Source organism: Pseudophryne corroboree, chromosome 4 (assembly GCF_028390025.1).
Source record: "Pseudophryne corroboree isolate aPseCor3 chromosome 4, aPseCor3.hap2, whole genome shotgun sequence".
Taxonomy (NCBI): Eukaryota; Metazoa; Chordata; class Amphibia; order Anura; family Myobatrachidae; genus Pseudophryne; species Pseudophryne corroboree.
The window spans coordinates 169,949,559-169,977,544 of NC_086447.1; the positions used below are offsets into that span (position 1 = coordinate 169,949,559).

The 27,986-nt window shown below is 44.6% G+C and overlaps 1 protein-coding gene across 1 annotated transcript in view; it reads left to right on the forward strand.

The window, feature by feature from the left end:
• LOC134909100 (alpha-1,4-N-acetylglucosaminyltransferase-like) overlaps positions 1-27,986 on the forward strand; it is a 322,027-nt gene that overhangs the window by 30,135 nt on the left and 263,906 nt on the right. Inside the window, exon 2 of the mRNA XM_063915537.1 lies at positions 16,219-16,767. Coding sequence (XP_063771607.1) covers positions 16,219-16,767 — 549 coding nt within the window. The remainder of the gene's footprint in view (positions 1-16,218; positions 16,768-27,986) is intronic.

Genomic DNA, 27,986 nt, shown 5'->3' on the forward strand with positions numbered 1-27,986 from the left:
CTGGAGGCACTACTGTATCCTCCAAATGGCACTACAGGACCCAGCATGCCCTCCTAATGCTGGCTCCATCTATGCCTCTCTGAACTGCAATAAATAGTGGAAAACTGCTCTAATCAAGCTGGTAACAATCCCCAGGTGCTGCGGGAGGGGGTTACTCTAGACAAGAAATACAAAAGGGATTTTTCCCACGCACTCTGCTGGCTGTTAGTAAGAAGAACTATATACTAAGTAATAATAGGAAATTTAGAGCTCTTCGTTACATATGTTTTGCAAAAGATATGATAAGCCTCCAGGCCACTTCACGGCTGCTCTATTACTGGAGGTCCCTAACTAAGCATAGGTCCAGGGCTTGGACCCCACAAAGTCGGCTCAGGCCCGACCACCCCAGGGCAGCACACCATTGAAATACTAAAGTGTTAATATGTGTTAAGAAAGAAGCAGAAGCTATGGGTTAGAAAGTGCTACAAAAATAAGGGTGTCAATAAAATACTCAAAAGAGTAATATTAGTGAAAAAATAGGAGTGTTACATAAGTGCTAAATAAATAATATGGCATGCTACCCCAAGGTGGCCCAGCCCCACCAGACCCGGGGGGTACCACTCCCCAAACCCATACACAGCATAATAATAATAACATCCACTATGGGTCATACAATTGCTTAATGTATGGCCACATGATAATGGCACATACAGAACATATCCAGATTGAGAGCTAGTTTACCTGGAGGCACCCCTGTATCCTCCAAATGGCACTACAGGACCCAGCATGCCCTCCTAATGCTGGCTCCATCTATGCCTCTCTGAACTGCAATAAATAGTGGAAAACTGCTCTAATCAAGCTGGTAACAATCCCCAGGTGCTGCGGGAGGGGGTTACTCTAGACAAGAAATACAAAAGGGATTTTTCCCACGCACTCTGCTGGCTGTTAGTAAGAAGAACTATATACTATGTAATAATAGGAAATTTAGAGCTCTTCGTTACATATGTTTTGCAAAAGATATGATAAGCCTCCAGGCCACTTCACGGCTGCTCTATTACTGGAGGTCCCTAACTAAGCATAGGTCCAGGGCTTGGACCCCACAAAGTCGGCTCAGGCCCGACCACCCCAGGGCAGCACACCATTGAAATACTAAAGTGTTAATATGTGTTAAGAAAGAAGCAGAAGCTATGGGTTAGAAAGTGCTACAAAAATAAGGGTGTCAATAAAATACTCAAAAGAGTAATATTAGTGAAAAAATAGGAGTGTTACATAAGTGCTAAATAAATAATATGGCATGCTACCCCAAGGTGGCCCAGCCCCACCAGACCCGGGGGGTACCACTCCCCAAACCCATACACAGCATAATAATAATAACATCCACTATGGGTCATACAATTGCTTAATATATGGCCACATGATAATGGCACATACAGAACATATCCAGATTGAGAGCTAGTTTACCTGGAGGCACCCCTGTATCCTCCAAATGGCACTACAGGACCCAGCATGCCCTCCTAATGCTGGCTCCATCTATGCCTCTCTGAACTGCAATAAATAGTGGAAAACTGCTCTAATCAAGCTGGTAACAATCCCCAGGTGCTGCGGGAGGGGGTTACTCTAGACAAGAAATACAAAAGGGATTTTTCCCACGCACTCTGCTGGCTGTTAGTAAGAAGAACTGTATACTATGTAATAATAGGAAATTTAGAGCTCTTCGTTACATATGTTTTGCAAAAGATATGATAAGCCTCCAGGCCACTTCACGGCTGCTCTATTGCTGGAGGTCCCTAACTAAGCATAGGTCCAAGGCTTGGACCCCACAAAGTCGGCTCAGGCCTGACCACCCCAGGGCAGCACACCATTGAAATACTAAAGTGTTAATATGTGTTAAGAAAGAAGCAGAAGCTATGGGTTAGAAAGTGCTACAAAAATAAGGGTGTCAATAAAATACTCAAAAGAGTAATATTAGTGAAAAAATAGGAGTGTTACATAAGTGCTAAATAAATAATATGGCATGCTACCCCAAGGTGGCCCAGCCCCACCAGACCCGGGGGGTACCACTCCCCAAACCCATACACAGCATAATAATAATAACATCCACTATGGGTCATACAATTGCTTAATATATGGCCACATGATAATGGCACATACAGAACATATCCAGATTGAGAGCTAGTTTACCTGGAGGCACCCCTGTATCCTCCAAATGGCACTACAGGACCCAGCATGCCCTCCTAATGCTGGCTCCATCTATGCCTCTCTGAACTGCAATAAATAGTGGAAAACTGCTCTAATCAAGCTGGTAACAATCCCCAGGTGCTGCGGGAGGGGGTTACTCTAGACAAGAAATACAAAAGGGATTTTTCCCACGCACTCTGCTGGCTGTTAGTAAGAAGAACTATATACTATGTAATAATAGGAAATTTAGAGCTCTTCGTTACATATGTTTTGCAAAAGATATGATAAGCCTCCAGGCCACTTCACGGCTGCTCTATTACTGGAGGTCCCTAACTAAGCATAGGTCCAGGGCTTGGACCCCACAAAGTCGGCTCAGGCCCGACCACCCCAGGGCAGCACACCATTGAAATACTAAAGTGTTAATATGTGTTAAGAAAGAAGCAGAAGCTATGGGTTAGAAAGTGCTACAAAAATAAGGGTGTCAATAAAATACTCAAAAGAGTAATATTAGTGAAAAAATAGGAGTGTTACATAAGTGCTAAATAAATAATATGGCATGCTACCCCAAGGTGGCCCAGCCCCACCAGACCAGGGGGGTACCACTCCCCAAACCCATACACAGCATAATAATAATAACATCCACTATGGGTCATACAATTGCTTAATATATGGCCACATGATAATGGCACATACAGAACATATCCAGATTGAGAGCTAGTTTACCTGGAGGCACCCCTGTATCCTCCAAATGGCACTACAGGACCCAGCATGCCCTCCTAATGCTGGCTCCATCTATGCCTCTCTGAACTGCAATAAATAGTGGAAAACTGCTCTAATCAAGCTGGTAACAATCCCCAGGTGCTGCGGGAGGGGGTTACTCTAGACAAGAAATACAAAAGGGATTTTTCCCACGCACTCTGCTGGCTGTTAGTAAGAAGAACTATATACTATGTAATAATAGGAAATTTAGAGCTCTTCGTTACTTATGTTTTGCAAAAGATATGATAAGCCTCCAGGCCACTTAATGTGTATATATATGAATTGTTATTTCCTCGTTTCCCCTTGGAAATATGGTGTTTAATTAATCTGTGCAAATTAATTGGTTCATAACTATATCTGCTATCCATGTATAAGGTTCAATATCTGGAATCAAGGTGATTAATTAATGAGCGTTAATGACCCAGGCCCTTATTCCGAGTTGTTCGCTCGCTGCCGTTTATCGCAGCGCAGCGATCAAGTGGAAAAGCAGCAATTCTGCGCATGGTACACAGCGCGCATGCGCTAAGTACTTTCACACAAAACGTTGTAGTTTTACCCAAGCTCGAGCAATGTTTTTCAGTCACTCGAGTGATCGTAGTATGATTGACAGGAAGTGAGTGTTTCTGGGCGGCAACTCTGCGTTTTCAGGGAGTGTGCTAAAAAACCCAGGCGTGCCAGGCAAAAACGCAGGAGTGGCTGGAGAAACGGGGGAGTGGCTGGCCGAACGCAGGGCGTGTTTGTGACATCAAACCAGGCACTAAACAGACTGCATTCATCGCAAGATAGGAGTAGGTCTGGAGCAACTCAGAAACGGCATGAAATTTTTCACGCGCAGTTCTGCTAAGCTAAAATACTCTCCCAGAGGGTGGCGGCTTAGCATGTGCACTGCTGCGAAAAGCAGCTAGCGAGCGAACAACTAGGAACGAGGGCCCCTATGCGATGCTTATTTAATGAATACACACAATGTCTAAATGTTTCCAGGATGTGCATAAAATTAATGTCAATATTTTGAAGGCGGTGTGTGTGCATTCGGCTATCGTGTATTGTTAAGGACACTTATATTAAGACACAGAGCTTTTTCCTTTTTGCTTCCCCTGTGTTTCATATTGAACAAATTGCCTAAAATAAGTTATGCCGGGTTTGCCGACTACAGGGGCTTCAGCTCTGTGATGTCTATGTTTATAAAATCTTATAGGGCTCAGTGACATGATAAAACAGTCCATAATTGTTTTTAAAGCAGACATATTTACATAAGCTTTGAACCTGAATTGGAATGTAGCACGGCGCCTCATGAAATATAAGGTGGTTTCTTAAATTGATGTGGTCACACACTAATTGAACTTTAATTGTTACCTATATTTTTGAATTATTTGTAAAATCAAGAGGATACATATGAGAATGCTTAGTGTTTAACCAATTTTTACAAATTAATTGTTTTACAACTGCATCCGCTATTTGATCTTAAGATTTGATAAATAACCATAGGAATATTTGGAATTTACGCACTTAATTAATATGTATAACCAATTCTATATTGTATGCTTCGTGGAAGTATGTAATTAGATCAATTTTGTCAGTAGCAAGAAACTGAGTGGGCAGTGGAACTCAATTAATTAAACAACATACCCAATTTAGGGAGAATTGATAACCATTAGGACTTTAGGATCCATATGATAAGTGCCTATAATCCTAATCCTATCTTCTTTCTGTGCCCTCTTATCGGCAGTCTGAATATCGGACACCGAAAGTAGAAGCACACTAATTCCTTGGAGAAGCATCAATAATTCTCTCATTAGCAATTTGATGTCATTTGATATGATTGCTGACAGTAGAAATTAAAGATGCTACCTCATCGTGAAACTTCCTTCTAACATTTCTATCCAAGGGGTACCCTTACAATCATATGTATTTATTGTCAAATAATAGTTATACTATAAATGATCAAAAAGGACATATAAAATAGAGTTTTTATTGAGTAATTGTTCGTTGGGCACCAATTTGTTGATTCCCATTTGGGACCCCGTATAGGGACCTCTCTCCTGTACTCTCATCAACCTGAGTCAATCCAAAGGCACATGGTAGGTTGAAAGCAGATACAGCCCTTGGGGAATACATATGTGCCATTCACAGTTCTCTCATTGTGGATTCGATGCCTAACAGCAGATCTACAAAAGCAGAAACTGGGCACATTATGTTACCCCTCTTCCTTCTAAACTTTACACTGTTAAAAATCCTAAGGAATACAATTTAGAGCATTGTGTCATATACCAGCATTCCCTGCCTGATGTCTTATAGGTAAGCGAGCAACAAATGTTACCAACAATTGGTTATTACTAAACAGTAACATATTCTTGAGCAATCTGTTCAGGGTTTTAGTATATTGTATTGAGATACTTTGTTGCCTGGCCAGTACGATAATATGTAATTTATTGGTTTAAGGAGATCTTACAATAGAGATTACTATTTGTTCTGAATAACATCTAGCAAAACAAGACTAGTGTATTTAGCTTTTTGATGTTATGAAAATAGGAGAAAGTTTATTATATAAGGCTTATTTATGATGCCTTATTTTTTATGTTATATGTTGTAATGTTTATGTGAGTCTTTTGAAGTCAAATAAAAGTTAAGTTTTATTATACAAATGAGTGCCCCAACATAGAGAGTTGTCTTTTCTACTCCTTTTTCTAAATTCTCCTGGCGGCTCCCAGTGGCGTGTGATGGTGCAGCGCGACCACTCGCGCTGTGCTGGGGAGCAGGAAGAAGGAAGCTGGGCAGCGTCTGAGCATCCTGTGGATGCTCAACGCTGATCTCTCAGTCCCCGGCATTGAAGCTTCCAATCCCCGGATTGAATCCCGGCCGTATTTGGCCCTAAATCCCGGGATCCCGCCGATCCCGATTCCGGGATTTGCCACCATAGTTCTGTGGCTGGCTGACTACAAGCCTGCATTTCACCTGGTTTTAAGCAGCCACAGAACCTGTGTAATTCATGAGTGTCCCAGATTAAAGGGATAATATGGTCAGCCTATATGTAAGCTTGACAGTTTAGCTCTAGAGTTCAATGTATGTTTGTTGCAGACTCCTGTATATTGATGCAATTTATTTTCTGACCTGCTTCTTGTCCCACCCTTTTGGCTGTATCCTGATTCTCCTAATTTGACCATATCTTGTGACGGGATACAGTTAAAATGCTAGCTGTGGGGATTCCGGCGTTCAGGATATCAATGCTGGAATCCCAACAGTCGACATTATACCGGCACCCGGAATCTTGACACCTGCCTTGGAATTCCCACTCGGTGGGACCACGTGGCCTCACTGCTGGGATTTCGGCAGATGGGATGCCGTTGTCGCTATACTGACAGTGGGCATCCTGTCTCCTGGTATTTCATGCCAGATCCCCTAGACATTTCTTGTTTATATGACTAGAATTGTTGACAATGCTCCATGCATTGATCCTGTTTGCTGACCGCTCTCTAGCCTGCCATTTTAGGATGTTTTGCCCTGTGTACCGAGTGCAGCGAACAGCATGGTGCATTAGACTCTGTGCCACACTTTTAAGTAGAAGGAAACTGGGATTAAAAATCATTACAGGAAAGGGATTCTACATGTGGACCTCCAACTGCTGTGGAACTACACATCCCAGTATACCCTGCCACACTTTAGCATGCCCAATAGTAAAACTGTGGCAAAGAATGGTGGGATCAGGGCCGGATTAAGCCTTGGGGGTACCCGGGGCACTTAAGACAGGGGGGCCCCAGTGGAAGGTAGGGGATGTATATTAGATTGTGCATTCCTCCCAATATGTCCCATTTCAGGAGGGACAAAATGCTCTCTACCTGGACCTCCCTCTTAATATATGATTGATGTCACCAGTGTTGAACTATTTAAATGATAAGAAAGATGTTTCAACACAGGTGTTTGCAATCATAAATTAAGAAGGAAGTCCAGGTAGAAAGCATTTAGTATCTTCTGGAATGGGTCATGGTGGGAGGCATAGATTGTGTATATTAAATTTAAACCAATGGTGTATATTAGTTTTAAACTAAAAGTTTAATAATGCCTAGGTAGCTCCACCTAATTGAAAGACAACTATTTTATATAATTTTCTTGTAGTGGAACAAAGACAACTTGAACAACCTTAAAATACACATAGATAAATAAAATAATTTATCTTGTTTCATGCAAGAATAGCATCAGCCTCTGTACTACTTACACACTGGGACAGGACTCAGGAGGACTCTGTGTGTGTGTCTCTATCGCTAGACCCAAATGATTTGGTTGCATTAAAGTTTACACAGGACTCAGACATCAAGGAAGGGAGGAGGAGATGCTGGGATCCCTGTGTCACTTACAGCTTTCTCCACCTGCCTATCTGTTCTCTGGTCCGAAAGCTCTGTTGGTAGCTCATGAAACATGATATTTCTGTGTCTCTGCCTGCACTGCATACTGTCCTGCTTGCATTCTGGTTCTCACATTAAGAGGGAAAGATAGTGATAACAGTGTGCTTTGGCTGGGGGTCCCCTGGCACAGGGGGGCCTGTGGTACATTATGTATTTAATCTTGCTATGGGTGGGATGTGTCCACAACAGCTGGAGGACCACATGTTAAAATTTTCTTGGTATGAAATGTGTGTGTGTGTGTGTGTGTGTGTGTGTGTGTCTATATAAAAAAAATATATCTCTTACGTCCTAGAGGATGCTGGGGACTCCGTAAGGACCATGGGGTATAGACGGGCTCTGCAGGAGACATGGGCACTCTAAAGACTTTAGATGGGTGTGCACTGGCTCCTCCCTCTATGCCCCTCCTCCAGACCTCAGTTAGATCCTGTGCCCAGAGGAGACTGGGTGCACTGCTGGGGAGCTCTACTGAGTTTCTCTGATAAAAGACTTTTTGTTAGGTTTTTCATTTTCAGGGAGCACTGCTGGCAACAGGCTCCCTGCATCGTGGGACTGAGGGGAGAGAAGCAGACCTAATTAAATGATAGGCTCTGCTTCTTAGGCTACTGGACACCATTAGCTCCAGAGGGTCGGAACGCAGGTCTCACTCTCGCCATTCATCCCGGAGCCGCGTCGCCGTCCTCCTCACAGAGCCGGAAGATAGAAGCTGGGTGAGTATGAGAAGATAGAAGACTTCAAAGGCGGCAGAAGACTTCTGATCTTCTATGAGGTATCGCGCAGCGGTAACGCTGCGTGCCATTGCTCCCAACACACACACACACTGGCGGCACTGTATGGGTGCAGGGCGCAGGGGGGGCACCCTGGGCAGCAATTATTAGCCCTCTGGGGACACTGGCATAGATATATACTGCGGAGGCAGTATATTGCAAAAAACCCTGCCAGTATAAAGATTTGAGCGGGATCAAAGCCCGCCGGTAAGGGGGCGGAGCTTGATTCCTCAGCACTAAACAGCGCCATTTTCTCCACAGCATGCTGCAGAGAAGCTGGCTCCCCGGATTCTCCCCTGCTGAACACAAGTACAGAGGGCAAAAAAGAGGGGGGGGGGCACATTTAATTGGCGCAGTGAGTATATTTAGAAAAGCGCTGTACTGATTGGGATTTTATTCCAGTGTCCGGTGGCGCTGGGTGTGTGCTGGCATACTCTCTCTCTCCAAAGGGCCTTACTGGGGGACTGTCTCCATATATATATATATATATATATATATATATAGTATGTGGGGGTGTCGGTACGTATGTGTCGGCATGTCTGAAGCGGAAGGCTCATCTAAGGAGGAGGTGAAGCAGATGATTGTGGTGTCTCCGTCCGCGACGCCAACACCTGATTGGCTGGATATGTGGAATGTTTTAAATGCAAATGTGTCTTTATTACATAAGAGAATGGACAAAGCAAAGTCCAGAGAAAAGACAGGGAGTCAATCCATGGCTTTGGCTGTATCACAGGACCCTACAGGGTCTCAGAAATGTCCCCTGTCCCAAGTAGCAGACACGGATTCTGACACCAGTGTCGACTACGATGATGCGAGGTTACACCCAAGGGTGTCCAAAAGTATTAATTATATGATTATTGCAATAAAATATGTTTTGCATATCACAGATGACCCCTCGGTCCCTGACACGAGGGTATGCATGTTTAAGGAAAATAAACCTGAGGTAACCTTTCCCCCATCTCATGAGCTGAACGCGTTATTTGAAAAGGCTTGGGAAACTCCAGACAAGAAACTGCATATTCCCAAGAGAATTCTTATGGCGTATCCTTTCCCTGCACAGGACAGGTTACGGTGGGAATCCTCACCCAGGGTGGACAAGGCTTTAACGCGCTTGTCCAAAAAGGTGGCATTACCGTCTCCAGACACGGCAGCCCTCAAGGATCCTGCTGATCGCAGACAGGAAACTACCTTAAAATCAATTTATGCACATACGGGTGCTTTGCTCAGACCGGCAATAGCGTTGGCTTGGGTTTGTAGCGCTGTAGCAGCTTGGGCAGATACCTTGTCATCTGACATTGATACCCTAGATAGGGATAGCATTTTATTGACCTTAGGTCACATTAAACAGGGCCGAAACTAGGATTTTTGTCACCCGGGGCAAGGTAGTCATTTGACCCCCCCCCGCAAAAAAAAAAAAAAAATATTGTACAATAAATAACTAAAAATAATAAAATAAAATAAAAAAAATAAAAAATAAATGAATAAAAATATTATATATATATATATATATATATATATCTATATATATCTATATATATATATCTATCTTTCAGAACTTTTTTACCTGAGAAACTGCCTTTTCTAACATAAATTTCATATCCAGGAAAAAGTGTCCCCATTTTACACAGTACGACAGGCAAGTGTCCCCATTCCCCATTTTACACATTGCGGCAGACAGGTGTCCCCATTTTACACATTGCGGCAGGAAAAAGTGTCCCCATTTTACACATTGCGGCAGGAAAAAGTGTCCCCATTTTACACATTGCGGCAGGCACAGGTCCCCATTTTACACAGTACGCTGGCAAGTGTCCCCATTTTACACATAGCGGCAGGCACAGGTCCCCATTTTACACAGTACACTGGCAAGTGTCCCCATTTTACACATTGCGAAAGGCACAGGTCCCCATTTTACACATTGCGGCAGGCACAGGTCCCCATTTTACACAGTACGCTGGCAAGTGTCCCCATTTTACATATAGCGGCAGGCACAGGTCCCCATTTTACACAGTACACTGGCAAGTGTCCCCATTTTACACATTGCGGCAGGCACAGGTCCCCATTTTACACATTGCGGCAGGCACAGGTCCCCATTTTACACAGTACGCTGGCAAGTGTCCCCATTTTACATATAGCGGCAGGCACAGGTCCCCATTTTACACAGTACGCTGGCAAGTGTCCCCATTTTACACATTGCGGCAGGCACAGGTCCCCATTTTACACAGTACGCTGGCAAGTGTCCCCATTTTACACATAGCGGCAGGCACAGGTCCCCATTTTACACAGTACGCTGGCAAGTGTCCCCATTTTACACATTGCGGCAGGCACAGGTCCCCATTTTACACATTGCGGCAGGCACAGGTCCCCATTTTACACAGTACGCTGGCAAGTGTCCCCATTTTACACATAGCGGCAGGCACAGGTCCCCATTTTACACAGTACGCTGGCAAGTGTCCCCATTTTACACATTGCGGCAGGCACAGGTCCCCATTTTACACAGTACGCTGGCAAGTGTCCCCATTTTACACATAGCGGCAGGCACAGGTCCCCATTTTACACAGTACGCTGGCAAGTGTCCCTATTTTACACATTGCGGCAGGCACAGGTCCCCATTTTACACATTGCGGCAGGCACAGGTCCCCATTTTACACAGTACGCTGGCCAGTGTCCCCATTTTACACATTGCGGCAGGCACAGGTCCCCATTTTACACAGTACGCTGGCAAGTGTCCCCATTTTACACATAGCGGCAGGCACAGGTCCCCATTTTACACAGTACGCTGGCAAGTGTCCCCATTTTACACATTGCGGCAGGCACAGGTCCCCATTTTACACAGTACGCTGGCAAGTGTCCCCATTTTACACATAGCGGCAGGCACAGGTCCCTATTTTACACAGTAAGCTGGCAAGTGTCCCCATTTTACACATAGCGGCAGGCACAGGTCCCCATTTTACACATAGCGGCAGGCACAGGTCCCTATTTTACACATAGCGGCAGGCACAGGTCCCCATTTTACACATTGCGGCAGGTGGTGGAGGGAGAGAGAGAGAGAGGAAGGGAGAGGGGCTGACTTACATTTGAAGCGGTTCTCGCCGCTCTTCAGCCGCCTCTCCCTCCTCGTCTGCGCGGCTCCGGGCTCCCCCTTCTCCCTCCTCCGGCGGGGTTTCGTGGAATGACGCGTTTGCGCCGTGACGTCACGACGCAATCGCGTCTTTCCGCGAAACCCCGCCCCCCGAGCTGGGCACTCGGGAGAAGGGGGTTTAAAAGTAAGTGCCGCGGCGGGTGTTAGGGGGTCTCGGCGCCCCCTCCAATCTGGCGCCCAGGTCGCCTGCCCCCCTAGCCCCCCCCTAGTTTCGGCCCTGCATTAAAGACGCAGTCTTATATATGAAAGACGCTTCGAGAGACGTTGGGCTGTTAGGTTCGAGAGCCAACGCCATGGCGATTTCTGCTAGGCGAGCCCTGTGGACCCGCCAATGGACGGGTGATGCCGACTCAAAGAGACATATGGAAGTTTTGCCTTACAAGGGTGAGGTTTTTGGGGAAGGTCTCGCGGACCTGGTTTCCACAGCTACTGCGGGTAAATCTACTTTTTAACCTTATGTTCCCCCACAGCAAAAGAAAACACCACAATATCAGATGCAGTCCTTTCGGTTGCATAAGTCCAGAAGAGGTTGGGGCTCTTCCTTCCTCGCCAGAGGTAAGGGTAGAGGGAAAAGAATGCCTGCTACGGCTAGTTCCCAGGAGCAGAAGTCCTACCCGGCGTCTACTAAATCCACCGCATGATGCTGGGGCTCCTCTGAGGGAGTCCGCGCCGGTGGGGCACGTCTTCGACTCTTCAGCCACGTCTGGGTTCAGTCAGATGTAGATCCTTGGGCGATGGAAATTGTATCCCAAGGCTACAAACTGGAATTTGAAGACGTGCCTCCTCGCCGATTTTTCAAATCGGCTTTACCAGCTTCTCCCCCAGAGTGGGAGATAGTTTTAGCTGCAATTCAAAAACTGTGTCAACAAGTGATTGTCAAGGTTCCCCTAGGGCAACAGGGGAAGGGGTACTATTCAACCATGTTTGTGGTCCCGAAACCGGATAGCTCGGTCAGACCCATTCTAAATCTAAAATCCCTAAACCTGTACTTGATAAAGTTCAAATTCAAGATGGAATCACTCTGGGCAGTGATCTCCAGCCTGGAAGGGGGGATTTTATGGTGTCACTAGACATAAAGGATGCATACCATCATGTCCCAATATATCCCCCTCATCAGGCATACCTGAGATTCGCTGTACAGGACTGTCATTACCAGTTTCAGACGTTGCCATTTGGGCTTTCCACGGCACCGAGGATTTTTACCAAGGTAATGGTGGAAATGATGGTGCTCCTGCGCAGGCAGGGAGTCACAATTATCCCGTACTTGGACGATCTCCTGATAAAAGCGAGATCGAGAGATCAATTGCAGAAAAGTGTGTCGCGCTCCCTGAGAGTGCTGCAGCAGCATGGCTGGATTCTAAATCTACCAAAGTCACAGTTGATTCCAACGACTCGGCTATCTTTCTTAGGCATGATTCTGGACACGGAACACAAGAGGGTTTTTCTCCCTATGGAAAAAGCCCAGAAACTCCAGAACATGGTCAGAGACCTGTTAAAACCAAAAAAAAGTGTCGGTTTATCAATGCACTGGAGTACTGGGAAAAATGGTGGCGACCTACGAGGCCATCCCCTTCGGCAGGTTCCATGTGCGGACGTTTCAGTGGGACCTTCTGGACAAGTGGTCGGGGTCCCATCTACAAATACATCAGAAAATAAGCCTTTCCCCCAGGGCCAGGGTGTCTCTCCTGTGGTGGCTGCAGAGTGCTCACCTTCTCGAAGGTCGCAGGTTCGGCATTCAAGACTGGGTTCTGGTGACCACGGACGCAAGCCTCCGAGGATGGGGAGCAGTCACACAAGGAAGTCATTTTCAGGGACTATGGTCAAGCCAGGAGGCTTGTGTACACATCAACATACTGGAATTGAGGGCCATATACAACGGCCTGCAACAAGCGGAGAATCTTCTTCGCGACCTACCGGTTCTGATTCAATCAGACAACGTCACAGCTGTGGCTCATGTAAACCGCCAAGGCGGGACAAGGAGCAGAGTGGCAATGGCGGAAGCCACCAGGATTCTTCGCTGGGCGGAAAATCACGCAAGCGCTCTGTCAGCAGTCTTCATTTTGGCAGTGGACAACTGGGAAGCAGACTTCCTCAGCAGACACGATCTCCATCCAGGAGAGTGGGGACTTCATCAAGAAGTTTTTGCAGAGATAACAAGTCAGTGGGGACTTCCACAAATAGACATGATGGCGTCACGCCTCAACAAGAAGCTTCGGAGGTATTGTGCCAGGTCAAGGGACCCTCAGGCAGTAGCGGTGGACGCCCTGGTGACACCATGGGTGTTTTAGTCGGTCTATGTGTTCCCTCCTCTTCCGCTCATCTCATAAATACTGAAAATCATAAGACGAAAAAGAGTGCAGACAATTCTCATTGTTCCGGATTGGCCTCGAAGGGCCTGGTATTCAGACCTTCAGGAAATGCTCACAGAAAATCCGTGGCCTCTTCCTCTCAGGGAAGTCCTATTGCAGCAGGGGCCCTGCGTGTTCCAAGACTTACCACGGTTACGTTTGACAGCATGGCGGTTGAACACCAAATCTTAGCGGGGAAAGGTATTCCGGAGGAAGTCATCCCTACTCTGATTAAGGCTAGGAAGGAGGTGACGGCAAAACATCATCACCGCATCTGGAGGAGGTATGTATCTTGGTATGAAGCCAAGAATGCTCCTACTGAAGATTTCCATCTGGGCCATTTTCTCCACTTTCTACAGACAGGAATGGATATGGGCCTAAAGTTAGGCTCCATTAAGGTACAGATTTCGGCCCTATCAATTTTCTTTCAGAAGGAATTGTCTTCTCTCCCAGAAGTCCAGACTTTTGTAAAGGGGGTGCTGCACATCCAGCCTCCTTTTGTGCCCCCAGTGGCACCATGGGACCTTAACATGGTGTTACAGTTCCTAAACTCTCACTGGTTTGAACCTCTTCAAATGGTGGATTTAAAATTTCTCACTTGGAAGGTGGTCATGTTGTTGGCCTTGGCATCTGCACGGCGGGTGTCCAAATTGGCGGCTTTGTCTCACAAGAGGCCCTATCTTATTTTCCATGTGGATAGAGCAGAATTAAGGACTCGTCCTCAATTTTTGCCTGAGGTGGTTTTCATCTTTTCATATGATCCAACCTATCGTGGTGCCTGTGGCAACGGGTGACTTGGAGGATTACAAGTCCCTTGATGTAGTCAGGGCTTTAAAAATTTATGTAGCCAGTATGGCTCGGGTTAGGAAAACAGAGGCACTGTTTGTCCTGTATGCAGCCAACAAGCTTGGCACTCCTGCTTCTAAATAGACTATTGTTCGCTGGATCTGTAACACGATTCAGCAGGCTCATTCTACGGCTGGATTGCCGTTACCAAATTCGGTAAAGGCCCATTCCACTAGGAAGGTGGGCTCTTCTTGGGTGGCTGCCCGAGGCGTCTCAGCATTACAGCTTTGCCGAGCAGCGACTTGGTCGGGTTCAAACACTTTTGCTAAATTCTACAAGTTTGATACCTTGGCTGAGGAGGACCTCCTGTTTGCTCAATCGGTGCTGCAGAGTCATTTGCACTGTCCAGCCCGGTCTGGAGCTTTGGTATAATCCCCATGGTCCTTACGTAGTCCCCAGCATCCTCTAGGACGTAAGAGAAAATAAGATTTTAAACCTACCGGTAAATCTTTTTCTCCTAGTCCGTAGAGGATGCTGGGCGCCCGTCCCAGTGCGGACTAAGGGGGTAATTCCAAGTTGATCGCAGCAGGATTTTTGATAGCAATTGGGCAAAACCATGTGCACTGCAGGGGAGGCAGATATAACATGTGCCGAGAGAGTTAGATTTGGGTGGGTTATTTTATTTTTGTACAGGGTAAATACTGGCTGCTTTATTTTTACACTGCAAATTAGATTGCAGATTGAACACACCCCACCCAAATCTAACTCTCTTTGCACATGTTATATCTGTCCCCCCTGCAGTGCACATGGTTTTGCCCAACTGCTAAAAAATTTCCTGCTGCGATCAACTCAGAATTACCCCCTAAATTCTGCAAGACTTGTATATAGTTATTGCTTACATAAGGGTTATGTTACAGTTTTAATCAGTCTCGGGCTGATGCTGTTTTGTTTCATACTGTTAACTGGTTCGTATGTTCCAAGTTGTATGGTGTGGATGGTGTGGGCTGGTATGTATCTTGCCCTTAGATCAACAAAAATCCTTTCCTCGTACTGTCCGTCTACTCTGGGCACATTCTCTAACTGAGGTCTGGAGGAGGGGCATAGAGGGAGGAGCCAGTGCACACCCATCTAAAGTCTTTAGAGTGCCCATGTCTCCTGCGGAGCCCGTCTATACCCCATGGTCCTTACGGAGTAACCAGCATCCTCTACGGACTAGGAGAAAAAGATTTACCGGTAGGTTTAAAATCTTATTTTTCTAGAAAGATCGCATTACACAGGGACCTATAATTTAATTTACAAAAAAAGTTTGTTTCTTTGCCTCTCTTTGTAATCTATAGTAAAGTCCCATACACAGTAGCGAAGTGGTCCGTCGTCTTGTTTTTCCAATATGTTTTGCGAAAACCTCTAATTTTTCATCATCGCTCAGTGTGTATGGCGCAAGCGATGATGGATGAAAGACGAACAATTTTATGCACTGCGGCCCTGCCCTGCTCCCTCTTCAAGCCCCATTTTGTGTCTCAACTTCACGGAGCATAGCAAAGCAGCACAGGGGGGAAACAAAAGTCATGTACAAAGTGAGTAGCCAGCATTCACTGCCACCAATGTTGAATGTGACTGTCCCCCAGTAATATATACATTGCTGGCACAGGCCATTATGTAAATAGAATTTCTAATGAAAGATTTTCAGCAAAGTCTTTTGCCTCCTGAAAATCTCTTGCTCTTTGGGAAAACAGCTCAATGTGTATGCACTACTTTGGTGAAAGATATATCTTTCAGAGACTTTGTCAAAATCTTTTGAAATGAAAATCTCCTAGTATGTATGAACCTTTTACTCTTATCATTACTCTTATCGTTGTTTCCTCCTGCAGCTCAGTAATTGGAACTACAGTACAATGCTGAAATATCTAAAGATCCTCATGGTTGTGCTGTCAGTAGCAGCCACTGGCTTCATATGCAGAACTGCTCTTGAACAGAAAACTACAGAAATCATGGAATTTCTCCTTTCTAATGTCAGAATCTCAGGTTCAGTGACTATAGACATTTTTACTGTTCAGAAAAAGTGTATCCTTTCTCTAAAGAACAATGGCAACATATCCAGTGCACCAGAAAACGTAACATCTGTAAAACTGCCAAACGTTGTTCTAAGCCAAGGTAATGGAATCTTACTCATGGAGACCACTGACAGAATGCAACCACCATCCTTGGTCTTGTGTGCTATTGAGTCAGCAGCTCGTGTCTACCCTGACAGACCTGTGGTCTACTTTATGAAAGGACTGGGTGACATAAACACAGAGGAGGATGAGATCAGGACTCGGAAACAGTTTCCAACACTCGCATCGTTTGCTAATGTCTACTTCTTCCCTCTGAGAATGGAGGAATTATTTACTGACACACCTTTTCTGCCGTGGTTTAAAAAGGTATTTCACAAAGCTGTGGGGTATGGAATATCTCTCTTGAGGGCTTATTTATGAAAGGGTGAAACACTGGCGTATCTATAATGAGTGCAGTATGTGTGGTGAACACGGGCCCATGGCCCACACCGCGCATGCTGCACCCATTTTTGGAATACTCACCTCTCCACAGTCCCATGCTGACATCAGCTGCACTGTTAAATCACTGAAAATGGCGTAGTGGCCATTTTAATGGAGTTCTGCGCATGCACAGTAGAGAAACCACTGGGAAAATGGCCACCGTCCCATTTTCCCGGAGATTTGTGCATGCACTGTAGAGTCTGAACCATCTAGCGCTTAGACTCTCGGCGTAGCTGGCACAGAGGAGGGGGCCCGAATGGAGGAGGCTGCACACGGGCCTCCTCCTCTCTTAGAGCGCCTCTGGGGAGAAAGGATATTTCTCCGCGTGAAAATGTATGTATGGTAGAGTTGAGACTTCTCCCTATTTAATAGGACTCACTAGACAATAATTTCCTCATGCAAAGTATGGGTCAGCCTCTTTACAAAGGACTGTGTTGGTATTATACATTTACTGCTGCGTTCCTGTTATTGCCATAGTAAGCAGTAGGGAAGAACAGAATAGCAGCTTTATGAATTTTAGTAAAGTATTTCTTAAAAATTGTATTAAATCATACTTATGAATATAATAAATAAGAAAGTTGGTCTGTTTTTGGGCAAAAACATTCAGCCCCACCACTCTTGATTGCTTCATCTGGGGAACAAATGTAGGATTTCCAAAAGGGGATCCATATTATATATACTGTAAACTAGTTAAAAGCCAGAGAAAACGATGGATGCCAGGGCTAGATTATAGGGTGGGGTGGCCAGGTTTCTGGAAGTCCTGCTGCTCGGAGCCGGGGCTCTGTCATGCTGAGTGTGTGTGTGTGTGTGTGTGTGTGTGTGTGTATCGTTAGATATATATATATATATATATATATATATATATATCTATCTGTAGTGGGCAGGCTATAATTATTCTGCAGTATATACACCAGTACTGGTATATGTAAGCTCACCAGTCCCAATGGGTCTACTATGATATCCCGGCTGTCGGGATCCCGGCATCGGGATCTGGACAGCCAGATTGCCGGCAGTGAGGCAATTGCAAAGGAGCCCCTTGCGGGCTCGCTGCAACCACGCTATTTATTCTCCCTCCAGGCATGTCATGGACACCCCAAGAGGAAGAATAGCTGTTGGTATCCCGGCGGTCGGGATCCCGGCGCTGGTATGCTAAGCACAGGGATCCCGCCGTCCAGGGTATTGAATGCTTCCCGTCCCAACACTGCTCCCAGTCAGTCTGGGGGTAGAGAACACCAGTAGCCAACAGCAGCTGGTTGGATGGTCTGGGCATGGCCTGTGCGGGGTGTGGGAGGGGCGAGCATAGGACCATGGCCCTCCGTCGGTGCGCAGTATATATAAAAGTGCTGAGCCAGTTATCTACCCCCTCCTCACCTGCATCATCTGCAGCCCCAGCACCAACCTCTCCACCTCCCAGTCACCATACTGCTCACCTCACACAGGGTCTCACCCCTTCCTGACATACTGAGTCACCTCCCCCCAGTAAGTGGCCACACATGTCCCCGATACCTCTGCCCTGAGTGCTGCGGGACATCTGGTGGTTCCTGCATCCGTTTCCTGGTTACTTCTGCTACTTGTTGCTGAGTCCCAGGATGACAAGTAACCTGAGCTTGCAGCCTACTCGTATATGGAGGAGGTGGTGCAGAGTATGCAGTATATGGCGGGACCAGTATATGGAGGAGGCAGGTGCTTTGTATATATGGGGCACTATATGGAGAGGTATGGGGGTGCAATGTGTATATAGGTGCAGTATATGGTGGGGGTGCAGTGTATATAGGGTGTGTGTCCCCATGTCCCAAACGGAGCTCCATTGGATGCCCTTCAGTAGCTGGCTGTGGCACTACAGTGTCCCTATCTCCACTGTCCCTATCTGTCCCAACCCTCCTGCCAGAGGCGTCACTGGGTGTGGTGACATCCGGTGCGCATCCTTCATATGCCACTAGGCCCACTCATGGTAAAAAGGGGGTGTGGCTGCAAAGAAAGGGGGCATGGCCTCACGGGTTGTCACTCCGGGTGCGTGCCCAGCATCTCCGGAGATGCTGGACTGAACTAGGCAGCCCCCGGAGACTGTTTGCAGCGCTGTCGGCTCCTCTGTTATGACAGGAGCCAGGTGCTGTAGCAAAATTTCACACTGCAGCACCTGTCTTCTGTCACTGCAGAGGGGCCCACAGATTGGTGTCACCCCTTCAAGGTGTCACACCCGGGTGCTGGCCGCAACCCCCTGCACCCACCTTGTGACGCCACTACCTCCCACCCTCTCTCTTTCTCCCCAGTCCCTATCTGCAGCTACTCCACTCACCCCCCCAGTCCCTATCTGCCCCGAACCCCCACTCTCTCTCTCTGTATGCAGCAAGTGTGAAACCGATCAGTATTATTAATATTAGCAACAGCAGGGTAGGAGTCTGTAACATCTCCCTGCAGTATTGATTTCACTTTCAGCTATGAGTCATTTGGTTGTTGTGGCACCCTCATGCAGCCCAGTGACGTGCGGTGAGGTCACTGGTTGGGGAGGCACTGGCAGCTAACAAGCCCTCCCCCCCCCCCCCCCCCGAAAATAAAAAAAGTGTGGTCCCCCAACACATCAGTAAAACCAGCACTAGGCAGAACCAGCCAGGGGGAGTAATGCCATAGCAGGGGAGACACTCAGTGTGGTGTCCCCCTGCCATAACATTAATCTGCCCCCCCAGCCAGTCAGCCCAGGGTTGGAATTCCTCGGAAAGTGGGAACCCCAAAAAATAAAAATGGGGTCCCCCCTCCCGAGCAATAACCAGCAATAACCCCTGGTGGCGGTGGGTGCGGGGTTCATTGTGTGTTAATATTGTTCTTTACAGGTGGCCTACAGGTCCCAGCAAGCCTGCCCCAGCATGCTGGCACTTGGAGAACCACAAGTGCCAGCATGCCCGGACATAAAGGGCCTGCTGGCACCTGTAGTCCACCTGCAAAGAATAGTAATATTGTTCTTTACAGGTAGCCTACAGGTCCCAGCAAGCCTGCCCCAGCATGCTGGCACTTGGAGAACCACAAGTGCCAGCATGCCCGGACATAAAGGGCCCACTGGCACCTGTAGTCCACCTGCAAAGAAAATATTAAAATAAAACACCACACAAAAATAAGCTTTATTAAACTGGGTCTTCACCTGGGGGCGGCGGCCTTTAAGCTCTTTTGCGTGGCCGCCGCCTTCCCAGGGCTTCCGGTGTCTTCACCTGGGGGGCGCCACCACCCCCAGGGCTTCCAGCGTCTTCACCTGGTGGGCGGCGGCTGCTAAGCTCTTTTGCATAGCCACCGCCCAGCCAGGACTTCCGGCGTCTTCTTTCTTCAGGAGCTCTTCACTGCTCCTCCTCCGCCGTCGGACTGACTCTCCTCCGCCTCGCGCTGACTTATATAAGTCAGCCGGAGGGGGCGGGGCGATGACGCGGCGAGCCGTGATTGGCTCGCGGCGGCCATCTTGAATTTAAAAAATGACGCTGAGGCGCCATTTTTGAAACTGGAACCGCTCCGCTGCCAAACTCTGCAGATAAAGGTACATTTCCGCCGCCGCAACCCGCCACCCACACCGCCGCCGCCCGCACCACCGCCGCATCCCGCCGCCCGCACCATCGCCGCATCCAGCCGCCCGCACCTCCTTCGCCAGCGTCGCCGACACAGTGATTGACAGCGGATCCAGTGACGGATCCGCTGGCCAATCACTGTGGCCTCACTGACAGGGACGTGCTTTCATAGGTTGAAAGCACGTCCCTGTAGGAAAGCGGCGCTTTCCCATATATTTTCAATGGGCTTTTACAGCCCATGGCTAGTCCCCGCCCGTGCCCGCCCCCCGCTCCCCATACTTTCCCCAGTGACAACGGGAGGCACCACGATCGGTGCCTCCCAAACACATACAGAGGGGAGCAATGTAAAGAATAATATTAAGAAGATACATATGACACAGAATATGTGTCATATGCATCTTCTTTGTATTAACTTAATCATTAATGACAGGGGAGGCACTGCCTCCCCTGCCTCCCCTGACTGCACGTCCCTGATGCAGCCGCCGGCATTGAACATAAAGGCCCATACACACAGTGAGATTCGGGCTATGCCCGATTCTCACTATGCGACAGGGGCTAGGTCAGCATCGCAAGCACATAATGAGTGTGCTTGCGATAATAAATATGTGCGATTTTGGCTAAGTGTCAATTTTGACTATATCTTCTATAGAGATAATCAAGATTGACTTGCCTGCACAGTCTATCTAGGCTTGCGATGCCGACAGCACGGCACCGCGCATCGGCATCGAATCGGGATCGCAAGGTGACTTTCACCTTGCGATCTGCACTAACTTTTCTTATGATTTTGACTATATAGTCAAAAAAGTAAGAAAATATCTCACCGTGTGTACACACCATAACAGAGATAAGGAGCAGCCTTAGCCTTCACTGTGCAAAAGTTTTAGTCAAGTGTGGAAAAATGCTGCAAAGTAACAATGCTTTCAAAAATAGTACAGGTTGAGTATCCGATATCCAAAATGCTTGGGACCAGAAGTTTTTTGGATATCGGATTTTACCGTATTTTGGAATAATTGCATACCGTGAGATATAATGGTGATGGGACCCAAGTCTAAGCACAGAATGCATTTATGTTTCATATACACCTTGGGGGTCATTCCGAGTTGTTCGCTCGCAAGCTGCTTTTAGCAGCTTTGCACACGCTAAGCCGCCTCCTACTGGGAGTGAATCTTAGCTTATCAAAATTGCGAACGAAAGATTAGCAGAATTGCGAATAGACACTTCTTAGCAGTTTCTGAGTAGCTTCAGACTTACTCGGCATCTGCGATCAGTTCAGTGCTTGTCGTTCCTGGTTTGACGTCACAAACACACCCAGCGTTCGCCCAGACACTCCTCCGTTTCTCCAGCCACTCCCGCGTTTTTCCCAGAAACGGCAGCGTTTTTTCACACACACCCATAAAACGGCCAGTTTCCGCCCAGAAACACCCACTTCCTGTCAATCATACTCCGATCAGCAGAACAAAGAAAAAACCTCATAATGCCGTGAGTAAAATACATAACTGCATAGTAAATTTACTTGGCGCAGTCGCACTGCGGACATTGCGCATGCGCATTAGCGACTAATCGCTCCGTTGCGAGAAAAAAATAACGAGCGAACAACTCGGAATGACCCCCCTTATACACACAGCCTGAAGGTCATTTTAACCAATATTTTTTATAACTTTGTGCATTAAACAAATTGTGTGTACATTCACAAAATTCATTTATGTTTCATATACACCTTATACACACAGCCTGAAAGTCATTTAATACAATATTTTAACTAACTTTGTGTATTAATCAAAATTTGTGTACATTAATCCATCAGAAAACAAAGGTTTCACTATCTCACTCTCATTCCAAAAATTCCGTATTTCGGAATATTCCGTATTTCGGAATATTTGGATATGGGATACTCAACCTGTATTATTAGTTTATTTTTATTAATTAACAAAATGCAAAGGGAATAAACAGAAGATAAATCTAACTCAAATCAGTCTGTTCATTCACTTTGAATTTGTAATTTGCTAAAAAGAAACTATTAACACTTCTATTTTTGAAAGCATTCCAATTTTGTAGCATTTTTCCCATACCTGACTAAGGGGCTGATACAGACCTGGACGCAGCCATGCATTCGCATGCGGTAGCCGCATCCAGGTGGTCTGCTCTTGCTCTCCAGCCATTGTGCACATGCATGTGATTGACAGCGGCAGCAGTCAGGTGGATGTCGTTGTGGCTGCGCTGCCAGGGGTTAACCTTACAAATACAATATGGAATAAGTTTGGTGCTACAAACGGAGTTCAGCTAAAGATCTTATGCCTACCTGTATGGCATAGGAGTGAATAAATTATAGAAGAAATGTCAGGTCTTGCACAGTCTCCTATCGTGGCAAAGGTAAATTGTATGATAGTAAAATAATATATGAATAAGAAATACAAAGTTTCTTACATCCTCCAAGTTAATAATTAAAAAAAACCCTGAAATGTCTCACGTCCTCCAAATAAAATTTTGTTCATCTTTATATTTCGAAATAACCCATAAAACTTTTTCTTATCCTTTGTATTCAAACTGTATTGATCATTTATCCACCCTCTCTGACTCTGGATATATTACTCTTCCATCTCAGGTATATAGAGGGAGGCAAGATGTGTATGATAGTGTTATACAGTTTTATTTTAAACAGAATACGATCAAATCCACATGCCCGGTAGCGTACATCAATTAATGGTGTATAATGCACACCAAGTCTCGTTTATAGTTTTGACATCTATGATACCTCCCAGGAACAGAAATCCACTATCAGAGTCTCAGGTTTGGTGATCTGTCAGGCTAGTGTGTACTCACCAATGCGTTTCGGCTCCCTGGAGCCTTTGTCAAGGTGTATTGGGCTAGTGGACATGAGGTGATATTTATATCCCTTCCTATGACTCCATTCGTGGATTAGTTATGGGGCGTGACCATCACATAAAAAAAACATTTCATTTTTAAAAAACATATTGCTTTACATAAGTATAACTGTGTGTGTGTGTGTGTGTGTGTGTGTGTGTGTGTATATATATATATATATATATATATATATATATATATATATATATATAGCACAAGTAAAAATTCCTTAAAAACGAGTTGTCTTAATATAAGAATCAGTGAGTTTAAACTTTTAGTTTTCTATATACTTCCAATATGATACCGGAACTTATTTTATTCCATGTCTAAATGAGCATGTGTTCCTTAAAATGTTTCTCCAAGCAAACCCTCTGGTTTGCGTTCCCTGTTTTTGCTCCATGATTTCAGAGCGCATCGGGGCAGTGTGACGCTACTTCCATGGGAAGTGCGTCTTGTGACTTCCGGTGTTGCGTTCCTGCTTATGTGGAACGCAAACCGGCTTTCTTGACATGATGGAATACACTTCCTGGTGGCTGTCTGTTATGATAATCACATTACTGTTACATACTTTTAGTGTCCATTTTTTGATTAAAAAAAAAATACAGAATAATCGAGATCACTAAAAAACAATACTATCACACATTTAAATAAAAATATAAATCTATATTTGTCATCTCTTATTTTTACTAGGTTTAGTGGAATTTGTTTCTCTTTTATGGATGATATTAATGATTCTTTATAAATTTGCATATTTAAAGGTTACATTCTTTTCTGGGACTATGCAGTATATAGTAGAGTAAAATATAATAACTAAAGGAACCAGTAGATTTCAAAATCTGTGTTAATACCGTGGGGATATAATGTTTTCATCTCATATATCCTTTTCAATTTCAGTCCTTGCGACATCATTGTCAATTGTTTTTTTTTTCTCCAGTGTCTTTCTACCACTTTTCTACCCATTATGTTTTTATATCTAAAATGGAGCTAGCATGTTTTTCTTTAAAATGTAGTGACAGGAAATGTTTATCGTATCCCTTTATGATGTTCCTAAGGTGTTCTGACCACCTTACTATGAGGGGTCTTGATGTGCAGCCGATGTATTGTATGTTGCATTTGCATTCTATTATATAGATGCAACTACTAATGTTGCACGTAATGAAATCTGATATTTCGTACTCCTGTTTGGTGGAGGTAGATTGGTATTTTGATATCTTGCTGGCTTGTCCATGGTGGTTTCTGCATATTATGCATAGGCCACACCTATGGAATCCCTTAGGTTTGATCCGACCTTCTCTTTTGGGTGGCATGGTGCTCCTCACCACCTTATGTTTTACGTTATTTGCTTTTTTGTATATACATTTTGGCTTCTCTGGGATAATAGGGCTTATTATTGGGTCTTTTTCTAACAGGTGCCAATGCTTGGTTATGATTTTTTCAACTTGTTTGTATTGTCCATTATACGTAGTGACCAAGGGTAGTTTAACATTTTAAATGTTATTTTAATTCTGTTCTCTTATGTTGTGTTGCTTCTTTATTGGTTCCAGTAGTCCTTCTCTTTCTATATTGATCATTTCTTTCAGTGGGATCTGCAGTTCTTCCTCAGTGTATCCTTTTGCTAGAAATTTATGTTTTAAGTCTGTGGCTTGTTTTTTGAATGTTTCTACCTCTGATGAGTTTCTATGTATTCTCCTCATTTGGCCCTTACGGATATTTTTTAACCATATGGGATGATGCTTGCCATTCTTCAGAATATATGAATTACTGTCTGTGGGTTTTATGTAATTTTTTGTTTTGTAGATAGTTAGATCAAGAAACGTTATTTACTCCTTGCTCTTGTTATAGGTTAGATTTATGTTGAGGTCATTTCTATTCAGGTCTTTCGCAAAATATTTCTAAGTTTGCTGAATTTCCTTCCCATGTGAACACTATGTCATCTATAAATCTGTGCCATATTCTAATGTTCACCATAAACTTATTGTTATTCCAAATGGTTTGTTCCTCCCAGTGTCCCATGAAGAGGTTTGCGTATGACGATGCAAAACGCGTTCCCATTGCTATCCCTCTTTTTTTTGTTCGTAGAAGGCATTGTTGTGCCAGAAAACGTTCTTTCTTAGAATGAAGTTAATGCATTTTAGCTGGATCTATATTGTTTTTTACAAGAAGAATTTGACCGCCTCTATCCCTTTGGAATGTTCTATTATCGTGTAGAGTGTACTTATGTCTGCTGTAACTAAGGTGTAATTTTCCTTCCAATCAATGGTTTTGAGTTTCTTGTGGATGTCGGAGGTATCTTTTATGTAAGATTTAAGTTGTATAACCACTGGCTGGAGGTGGTAGTCCACAAAATGTGACAGGTTTGAAGATATAGACTTAGTTCCGGCCACTATAGGTCTTCTGATAGAGGTTTTTAAAGGCCTTGTGGATCTTTGGTAGAACATAAAACACGGGGAGTGAGGGGTTGTCACAGATTATGTATTTGAATTCATTTTCAGATAATGTACCTTGTTCCTGGTATTCACCCTGTGGTTTTTTAAAATGTTTTTTTCGATACGTTCACTGTGATTACTTCTGAGGATTTTGTAAATTTCTTTGTCACTCAGTTGTTTTTGTATTTCTATGTCATATTTGTCGGTGTCCATTATCCCTATACTCCCTCCTTTGTCTGCTGGTTTTATAGTGATCTTTTAATTTCTCCAGGTTCTTAAGGGCGGCTCTTTCTTTATTTGTTGTATTTTGATGTTTCTCTCATTTTGGTGTAATCTATTCTATTTCTGTAATTACTGCTTTTTGAAAGCTCTCTATAGTAACATAGTAACAAAGTAATTGAGGTTGAAAAGATGCAAATTGCCCATCGTGTTCAACCTGTATTAAGTTGTGATGATTCTACATACCCGCTGAATAATGTTTTATGACTAGTTAACTACTATAACTCATATTACCCCCGGATTAACCATGTTGATATTTTAAATACAGGTTGAGTCTCCCTTATCCAAAATGCTTGGGACCAGAGGTATTTTGGATATGGGATTTTTCCGTATTTTGGAATAATTGCCTAACATAATGAGATATCATGGTGATGGGACCTAAATCTAAGCACAGAATACATTTATGTTACATATACACTTTATACACACAGCCTGAATGTAATTTTAGCCAATATTTTTTTTATAACTTTGTGCATTAAACAAAGTGTGTCTGTATTCACACAATTCATTTATGTTTCATATACACCTTATACACACAGCCTGAGGGTCATTCAATACAATATTTTTAATAACTTTGTGTATTAAACAAAGTTTGTGTACATTGAGCCATCATAAAACAAAGGTTTCACTATCTCACTCTCACTCAAAAAAGTCCGTATTTCGGAATATTCCGTATTTCGGAATATTTGGATATGGGATACTCAACCTGTATTATAACCTTGGATATCATTTTCATTCAGAAATGTATCCATTCCTTTTTTAAATCCATTTACAGAGTCCGTTATTCCCACCTTCCCTGGCAGGGAATTCAACATCCTTATTGCCCTAACAGTAAAGAACCCTTTCCTCCGTTGCGTTCGGAACTTTCTCTCCTCCAGCTGCAGCGAGTGCCCACGTGTCCTAAACTGTGTTCTTTTAATAAATAATTCCTCTGATAACTCTTTGTGATGTCCCTTTACATATTTGAAGATATTATTAATATCTCCTCTACGCGCCTATTTTCTAGTGTATACATATTCAGCCTAGTAAACCTTTCCTCATAATCCTGTCCCTCTAGGCCTTTAATCAATTTAGTAGCTCGCCTTTGAACCCTTTCGAGTTCACTGATATCTCTTTTTATACAGTGGTGCCCAAAACTGAACACAATATTCTAGGTGTGGACGTACCAATGCTTTATACATCGGCAGTATTACATCCGAGTCCCTTGACTCAATTCCCCATTTTATGCACGCTTGCACCTTACTTGCCTTCTTTACTGCGCTTTGACATTGTGTATGGTTAAGCCTATTATCAATGAGTACCCTCAAATCTTTTTCCAATTCTGTTTCCCCTAGGCATTCCCCATTTAATATGTAGGCTGCGAGTTTGTTTTTAGTCCCGAAATGCATAACCTTGCATTTGTCTGTATTGAACCTAATTTTCCATTTAGATGCCCAGAGTTCAAGTTTAGATAGATCATTCTGCAAGGACTCCACATCCAATTCCGAGTTAATTACCTAACACAGCTTAGTATCATCTGCAAAGATTGACACTGTGCTTTCCAGGCCTATTTCTAGGTCATTGATGAATATGTTGAACAGTAGTGGTCCGTGTACGGACCCTTGTGGTATTCCGCTGACTACTGGGGATCAGGTTGAGGACTTCCCGTTGACCACTACTCGCTGTACCCTGCTATCCAACCAGTTGTTTATCCATGTGCAAATAGTTTTTCCTAGGCCAAGCTCCTTTAATTTGATGATCAGTCTCCTGTGAGGCACTGTATCAAAAGCTTTTGCAAAATCTAGGAAGACCACATCCACTGTTTTTCCCTGATCAAGATTATTGCTCACTTCCTCATAGAAGCTAATTAAGTTAGTCTGACATGACCTGTCCCTCACAAACCCATGCTGGTTCTTGCTAATAATCCTAGTGGTCTGTAGATACTCCTGTATGCTGTCCCTTAGAATTCCTTCCAATATTTTCCCCACTATAGATGTCAAACTAACTGGTCTGT